This window comes from Monodelphis domestica, chromosome 4 (assembly GCF_027887165.1).
Source record: "Monodelphis domestica isolate mMonDom1 chromosome 4, mMonDom1.pri, whole genome shotgun sequence".
Taxonomy (NCBI): Eukaryota; Metazoa; Chordata; class Mammalia; order Didelphimorphia; family Didelphidae; genus Monodelphis; species Monodelphis domestica.
Window position 1 is genome coordinate 72899780 of NC_077230.1, and position 9046 is coordinate 72908825.

Genomic DNA, 9046 nt, shown 5'->3' on the forward strand with positions numbered 1-9046 from the left:
TGTCTTAGAAATAAAATTACTGAGTTTTGTGCTCAAGTAATTAGGTTTTTTAAATTAGTAAGCTCATTTTTTTCTTTGGGGGGGCAAGCACCTTAAAGAAAAGCATGCCTTATAGATGCTCTGTTCTGCCTGCATTTGTCAACCTGTCCACTTTTTTATACCTAAGAAGTAGATGTGATATTGTGGAAAGAATTATAGATTTGATGCCAGGACTCCAGTTCACATCTCAGCTCTGATGTTTATTACCAGTACAACTTTGGACAAGCAACGGATCCTTATTTTCTTCATCTGTAAAAAGAGAGGATGAACTAGAAAATCTCTAAGATTCCATCTAGCTCTAAATCTATGATCCCATATCTATTACCATTCTACAATTAAGTAACTAAATTATATATGTAAGAGACTCTTTTTGAGGTTTTGCATTTTGTTCTCCTATTGCAGGAAGGATATAGTTTCAATGGACCAAAAACTTTGAACCGGTTTCTTACCACACTGTTATAAGTGAACAAGGCTTACCTTTTTTTTTTTAACTTTTGATTTCTCCCCTTGAAATAACAATCTTCAGCTTTTGTGTTAGCATCACCTATACATAGTAGGCGTGGGTTTGTTTTGTTGTTTGTTTGTTTTCAGTAGGTGGGGGTATAATGGAGGGGAGCCAAGAAGCAAGGACCATCACTAGGCAAAATTTTTTAAAAGTGGGAAAGAAAGTTATAGTTCAAGTGTGTAATGCCTGGACTTCCTTGGAGCCCAGGGTAGGAGGGAAGGACGGAAGGTTGGCTTCAAATGAATCCATCACTCAAAACACCAAAACTGAGGGGCAGACTCCTTTTTACAGAGCCACATTTTCTTCTCCTTATCACTGCTGGAGTCAACCACACATGTTCACAGCATTATTAAATGGCAAGCAAACTCAGCTAAGCACCCATTCTGTTCAAAGTATTGGTAAAAGTATAGTTTGAGCAGTCATTCATCTCAGCTTGTATTTTCTAAAGGGCTAAGTTGCAATGATTAGAAGTCTAAGAAATGGGAAGTGATTTCTTTTTTTATTTTAATTGTATTGGTTTCTTTTGTTTTTCTACCTCCAGCACTTCACACAGTACCTGGCACAAAGTAGGCATTTAATACTTGTTAGTTGTTGATATCACCTTAATTTCCATATGTATCCCTCCAGTTTTCTCTGCCCAGTGAAGCATCCCTTGTAAAATCATCATCGTCATCATCATCAATGACGAAGAAAGTGGGGAGGGAGGAATCAGTTCAGGAAAGCTCACCTCATCAATCAAGGGACTATGGGCAGGAAACATTGGTCAATTAAATAGTTATGCGGTAGAACCTCAGAGTTATTTTCATTTGCATTTCTCTTATTATATGTTTTCACATTCATGGCCCCTTCCTATCTTAAAAAAAATGGAGGGACATGCATTTCCTCATTTCTTATTAAAAATCAGTCTCCATCATTTTGGTTATACAACATTCAGTTTCTTTGGAAACATGATTTCTATGAGTGTGACTGATTACTATATGACTTCTGAAAGATAGGACTGGACCTGTGATTTTATTGACTTCCAAATGAGAAAAATCCCTCCCTTACTCATGTGAGGTGTGCCTTCTCTATAACTTAAATTGTTGAAAATTACCCAGAGTACTAAGAAGCTAAATAATTTGCCATGGGTCACACAACGAACACGTGCTCGACAAGACTTGAACTTGGGTCCTCCTGGCTTTAATGTGAGCTCTTTAGCCATAACGCCAAATCATTTCTCTTCGCTTGATAAGTCACTAAAAATTCTGGACTGTGGTATTTAGAAAAAATAGGACTAGAAAGCTGGAAGCCTGCCATCATCATGGGGATGCCTCTTCCACTATTCCTTCCCCAAGGCTAGTGCCAGAAGTTCTGAAAAACTAAAGGGAAATTTGGAGAAGGTAGGTAACACTAGAGAGCCAGGTCTGGGATCAACAGGACCTGGATTTAAATCTGGCCTCAGTCACTTCCCAGCTGTGTGACCCTGGGCAAGTCACTTAACCCTCACTGCCTAGCCTTTACAACTCTTCTGCCATGGAACCAATACACAGTATTGATTCTAAGATGGAAGGTAAGGGTTTAAAAAAATACATACATAATAAGGATCAAGAATTCTTCAAGAATTCAGAATCTGAATGTATCACTCCTATAAGATCATTATTTAACTTTGGAAAAACTATGTGGTAATTTATTATTACATATAATTGCCAATAAATAACTAAAGTGTTTGATCAAAAGAAAGAAAGAAAGAAAGAATCCCAAAAATCTCATTCAAGAGATCCTTCCTGAATGGCTCAGTTGTTCCTAGGTAATTTTGTTCTTCTTTTGTGAGTATCCTCTTTTGATTATCTATGAACATATATTCTATTCCTTATCCCACTCTATTGGAGTATAGGCTCCAGTTTGGGCAGGCATTGTCTTGCTCGTATATTTCTATCCCCAGTAAACACTTTGCAAAGTACCTAGACCAGAGCAGAAACATTAAATACTCATTATTTGACTCCTTCATTCTTTACTCCTGTGTTGTTAGCATCATCCTACTAAAAATATTTGATATTCCCAACTGTTTTTTGTTTGAATGTTTAAGACTTTTATGTTCCCAGTTGTTGGATGATTTCTTTTTTTTTCCCCAAAAATTCTAACGTGGTCATTTTTATGCTTTGATTTTCACTTGGTTTCAGAACTGAGGTCAACTTTGAGGTATGTGTAACTTGAAGCCATTCAAATAATTATTACAGTACGTTAAATGGGTTTTGCTCTATCATAGGCTCGGCCCTTGACCCGTTATCTGCCTGTTAGAAAGGAAGACTTTGATCTACGGAGCCACGTAGAGACTGCTGGTCACAATATAGAAACCTGTTACCATGTGTCCATCACAGAGAAGACCTGCCGGGGATTTCTCATCAAAATGGGAGGAAAAATTAAAACCTGGAAGAAAAGGTGGTTTGTTTTTGACAGAAACAAACGAACCTTCTCCTATTATGCAGGTGTGTGATACAATACTTCAACCCACTGATTATAAGAACTACTTGAAAAGGGAAAAAGGGGACAGCAAGGTGGCTCAGCAGATTGAAAGCCAGGCCTAGCAACAGAAGGTCCTCAGTTCAAATCTGGCCTCAGATACTTCCTAGCTGTGTTACTCTGGATGAGTCACTTGACTCCAATTGCCTAGTCCTTACCATTCTTCTGCCTTGGAACCAATATGCAATATTTTGAGAAAATCAGTTACCATTAACATGGTCTGTGACAGCATTTTGTCAGAGGAGGATCTGGATTCTCCTGAAAACCTATTACTCTCCTAGACAATCACTAGAAAGTAGAAAAATAGAGAGAGACATTAATCAGATGGGAAAATTGAAGGGAGTAATAAAGAATAAAGATTAGGATGTTTTGAGGGAAAGCTAGAATAAGAACAGAGCCCCAGAAATATTAGAGAAGTAAAGAAATGTAGATGAAGGAAAACTAGTACCCCAATGGTTAATGTTCTCTCCCTTCTCCCTAAATCATAATATATGTACTACTCTCTTTTTTTTTCTTTCTTTTTTCATTTCTGTTTTCATATACCTAGTGGTTAGCAAAGTGCCTTGGAATGTTGGATTGGATTGGATCATCATTAAAATTAAGAAGAGGGTGGGGTGCAACTGGGTGGCTTAGTGGATTGAGAGCCAGGCCCAGAGATAGGAGGTCCTGGGTTCAGATGTGACCACAGACACTTCCTGGCTGTCCCTGGGCAAGTCACTTAGCCCCCATTGCCCAGCATTTTACTACTCTTCTGTCTTGAAACCAATATGTAGTATTGATTCGAAGACAAAAAGTAAGGGTTAAAAAAATTAAGAAGAGGTTATGGGATGCTATCTTGTTAGGAACCAGAAGGGGCCAGCCATAAAGAGTGTGTGAATCACAGTAATATACGACCTGATCTGAACTACCATTCCATTGAATCATAGATTTATAGCTAAAAGGGACCTGAAAAATGATTTAATTTAATTTAACTCCTTTGTGTTACAGATGAGGGCATTATGGGTCAGAAAGATGGTGATGAGACTTTACTCAAAGATCCATAAATGGCCCATGACAGTGATGACTTGAAACCAGATCCTCTATCATCAAAGCTAGGACTCTTTCTACTATACAATGATTCCATTACAAGTTTTCCTCAAAAGGGCTACCTTGTTTTAGATTTAATTTTATATCTTTTTAAAAGATAGTGTCATGAACAACCCTTTTTAGTTAGTATAATGGAAATATACTCCTTTAAAAAAGGAAATGTTAATTCAGTGCCTGAATATGCATAAAAGCAGCCATAATAAAATGTGATAGTCTCCTACTTGCCTCCCCCCAGTTTTCCAAAAATAAAAATTTTAAACGCTCAAATTACAGTTAATTTGTCCTCATCTGTACTTTGTTAATTCTTCCCATTCATCAGTTTCTCTGTTAATCTAATTACCTGGGTTTTTGCCTTAAGCTCTTCTTCATTCTTTCCCTCCACCCCTTCCACCTCCAATCTAATTAAACTATGTGATTCTAAGTCTCTGAATCTTTCATCTTATTGCCTTTCCTCAAAATGGTATTCTGTGGTTGAACTACTACTCCCCTCAACTTCAGGAATATGGAATCATCATCTTTTTTTACCCCTTATCTTTTACCTTCTGCCTTAGAACCAGTAGTAAGTATTGAAAAAAAAAAGTAAGTATTGGTTTTAAGGCAAAAGAGCAGTAAGGACTAGGCAAATGGGGTTAAGTGACATCCAGGATCACATAGCTAGGAAATATCTGAGTCCATATTTGAATCTAGCACCTGGCTCTGTCCACTGAGCCACCTACCTGCCCCAGAATCATCTTTGAAATGAGGCATCACTCTATTTATTAGATAGCAATGAGGCAGCCGGCAGGTCATGCAGGCTAAAAGTCAAACATCTGTAATGTACAAGGCACTGTGCTGAAGTGTTTTACAAATATTATCTCATTTGATCCTCATAACATCCCTGATAGATATTATTTTCCTCATTTTACTGCCTAGGAAACTGAGGCAGAGGTTATGACTCGATCGAGGTCACTCAGCCAATAATTATCTGAGGCTAGATTTGAACTCAGGTCTTCCTGACTCCAGGCCTTGCACTCCATCGCCTGGACCACCTAGTAGCTCTGTAATATTTTATTGTATATTAGGAAGAGACCACATATAAAATTATTATAAGCTAATGGTTATTTGGGAATTTGACTGAAGGTAGTTATAGGTCAGTACACAGAATTTGACCTAGAGTTTATTAAAGAAGAAGAAACTGTGTCATAGCAAGTTTCTATTGGACAGTATAAATAAAGAGGGGGAGAGCTTTGGCTCTTTTAGAGATCTTTGGACTAGCCTTTCCTCTGAAATAGCTTTAATAATTCACTTTGCCTGACCTCTAGTGGCAGCATTTGAAAAAAAAAACTGGACAGCATATCCTGAAAGAATGATGACGTCAGAATACTATATTCTAAAGTGGAAAAGGCATAAGGCAAGAAATATTTCTTAGGAAAAATATCAAATTCTAAATTAGCTAACAGTAAATTATCTGAGTAAAAATGAATTTAATAGCTTATTTTCTAATAAATGTTTATTGTCTAGTTCACAAAATAGTGATTAATATTTTAATTATAAATACAAAAATAGAATCGCTCTTAATGGGCCTCAGTTTCTTCAGCTATAAAATAAAAGGAGGCAGACAGTAATCTCTAAATTCCCTTGTGGGATTATTCTATTACAGACTGAGAATTCTATGATTCTAAATTGGTTTTCTTAACCTTATTGGTACCACAGACCACTTTACAAGTCTGATGAAGCCTTTGGACCCTTTATCAGAATGATTTTTTTTAATTCATAACTAAAATAATAATAAATTTCAGTGACAAGTTATTAAAAAAAGATTTTCCCCTTCCAAGTTCACAGACTCCCGGAAATCTATCCACTGACCTCCGGGGTATCTGTGAACTCCAGGTGAAGAACCTCATTTCTAAATCATTTGATCTTCTGTGTTGTGTGATTCTGTTTACAAAATCCCTTTAATCACTAATCCCTCTTATTGCAGATAAACATGAAGCTAAATTAAAAGGAGTAATATATTTTCAAGCTATTGAAGAAGTCTATTATGATCACCTCAAGAATGCATATAAGGTAAATTACATTTGCAGATTTTCTGGTGCTTTAAGTTTCAAATTTTTAATACGTAATAGAATTAGAGAGGATTTTTTTCCTTCTTTTTTGACCTGCCTTGGACTGATGACAGTAATGATCAGAATGCTAAGGGGGGAGAGAATGGTATGAAAAATATTGACCAAAAGAATTAATCTTTTTTTGTGGGTCCAGTTTTGGGAAAAAGAAGATAATAACTTTATTTTTGTCGTTTTGAAGGCTCTGTCAAACTAGTTCCTCATTGCTCAGTCTAGCAAATAGACAGCTCTGATGTGAGAGAAAATAAAGAATTAAGAGCAAAACCTACCACCAATATGCAGCCCATGTGCATCACTCCAAAGTAAAGTCTCAGGACCCCAAAGTATGAGAAATGCCTCCCTAGATTTTATTAACACCAGGAAAGAGCAAAGGGAAAAGCCCTGTGTGAAAACTAAAGCAAAGGTTAGAAAAATGTTTAATATTCCAAAGGGTGAAAGAAATACATAAAATACAGCTATGAAGCATTGTTTCATGAACGAAAACAGTAAAGAAAAGAGAAACCCTGAAATTTGTGTCTCTGAATTTAACTAACTCCTATTTGATGATCTTCATTGAAGTCATTTGCTTACTATTCTTTTTCTTTTCTCCTTGTAGAGTCCTAATCCATTACTCACCTTTAGTGTCAAGACACATGATCGGATCTATTACATGGTGGCTCCATCTCCAGAAGCCATGAGGATCTGGATGGATGTTATTGTTACTGGGGCAGAAGGCTATACTCATTTCATGTTGTAATGAAAGAATGCAGCAGTTCATGAGAGGGCAGATTGCAATAACCTTATATCAGAATTAAGCCATACTCAATCTCATTTGGAAAAACTCCAAGCAAGAAGGATAGCATTCACACACCATACTTTACAAACACACGTTTGGAACTCCCTTTATATATTAACAAAAGTGTTTGGATTTTTTTTTACACAAGAAGACAATGAGGCTTTCATTTGTAGTTTGATCAGAGCAATAGCAAAAGGACTGAAGTTGCTGCAAGAAGGAAAACATTTTGTTTTGGGGATGACAGCAGCACCAGCAGCATTTATAAGGCAATTTTCTTAAAAACTTTTAAACGAGTGGTCTTGGTGAAAAACTAAGCCATTTACAAGTGTTTGTGTGTACTCTGAAACTATTTTAGCACCTGAACCAAAAGATATTATTACGTATATTGTTAATTTGTAGCATTTGACATATTAGTAACCAACTGGCTCTTAAAAAATAATTTCCTATAGTGTATTCATAAATTAATACTACAGAAAGGGAGGGGCGGGAGGGAAAGATGGGAGACAAGAAGAAATTCAAGAGAGATTAAATCCACAGTGGTTGAATATTGTACCAAAGCCAAAGACTTAATGTTGATATGCCTTCTACTTCACAGCAATTCCTATGATGACCCACACTTTGGCCCTTTGTAATAAGACATAAAGAACCTCTAGCTTCTTAATGATACTAAAATGCCCGAGGATGTCTTATGAACTGGTTTCAGAATGTGACCTTTAGCACAAACTGGGCTGTAAAGACACTGGCTCTTTGGGGGGGGGGGGTCAAATGGGCTATAGCTAAAGGTTACCCCAACCCTAATCAGTTAGATTTCTATGTACTCCATAACTAATTCTCAGATCCATTCAAATCAATCCCTATTAGGAACTAGCGTATTTCCCAAGCATATTGCTTTTTTAAAGTATTTGACGAGACCATCAGTTAGAGAATTCTTAGGCAATCTTAAATGAAGAGAGTATTCAATGGAATCAACTTTTTTTTTCTCTGAAAACTTTCCCAAATCCCTGCACTGAAATCACTAGTAATTAAAAACAACTGCTTACACTTACATAGCACTTTATAGCTTTCCTTACAGTAACCCCATATAGTCCTTAATACAATGATTATACCCATTTTACAAAGGAAGAGCCTGAGACAAAGAGGTTTTCACTTACTTAGGGTCATGGGGCTAGGAAGCTGAAGAGCCAGAATTTGTTGTAGATCTTCTTTCTGTCTCCAAATCCAGCATTATTTCCACTGTTTACAGCTAAAGCCCTCTCAGGCAACCCAAAGCATTTTTTTCCTTTTCCTTATGTGCTTCTGCTTTATTCTGGAACCCACCGCTCAACTGCAGCCTTCCCTAACCAATGTACAAAGTCAGTTTGTGGAGGTTTTAATCCCAGAACTAGACTACGTTCCAACGTGATCGTTAGCTGGAGGCATAGGTGTCTGTCGAAAAAAGGCGAATGAAGTTCAACTCCAAAAGGATTTGAGGAGGGAAATCTTTCTTTTCAATTAGCCATTGCATTTTTTTATGGTGTTACAGTCCATTTTTGTTGAATAAAACTTTGACTTCAGGCAAGTCATTGATGATATTTTCCAAATGTCTGTCCGTCCTGATAGTCTGGGTGTATTTGTGCATTTGTATGTATGTTTATGCATTCTGTTATTTAGTGGAACTGTGGTAAATGTAGGACTAGAAAATGATGACTTTACCTACAAGTACAATATGGAATTAGTATAATTAAAGTTTTTCTTCTCAAAATCTGCCTGGCATTAATATATTTGAATTTATATTTGGAGACTCTGAATACCAGATTGCCAATAGTTCAATTTTGCAGGTGGATGCCACGTGATTCTACTTGAACAACTGACAGAAATGTTATTGCAAAAGTTTTTTCTGTTGTTAATCTTTTATGAACATCACAGCTTAAAAACTGCAATGATTTAAAATAGTAAAATGCAATATCCTAAATTTTCTCAATTCATACAAATATATCACTAATCCATGGTATAGTTCACCTTCTTCATGAAATTATACAAATTTTCTTTTTTTTTTTAAAC

General features: G+C 36.5%; 1 protein-coding gene across 6 annotated transcripts in view; it reads left to right on the forward strand.

Moving 5' to 3' along the window:
* PHLDB2 (pleckstrin homology like domain family B member 2) overlaps positions 1–8747 on the forward strand; it is a 131842-nt gene extending 123095 nt beyond the window's left edge. For all 6 annotated transcript variants that reach the window (XM_007493652.3, XM_007493651.3, XM_001362412.5 and 3 more), the window contains 3 exons: positions 2790–3009; positions 6090–6175; positions 6827–8747. In XM_007493652.3, the coding sequence (XP_007493714.2) occupies positions 2790–3009; positions 6090–6175; positions 6827–6967 (447 nt within the window). In that variant the 3' untranslated portion in view covers positions 6968–8747. The remainder of the gene's footprint in view (positions 1–2789; positions 3010–6089; positions 6176–6826) is intronic.
* The last annotated feature ends 299 nt before the right edge of the window (positions 8748–9046 follow it).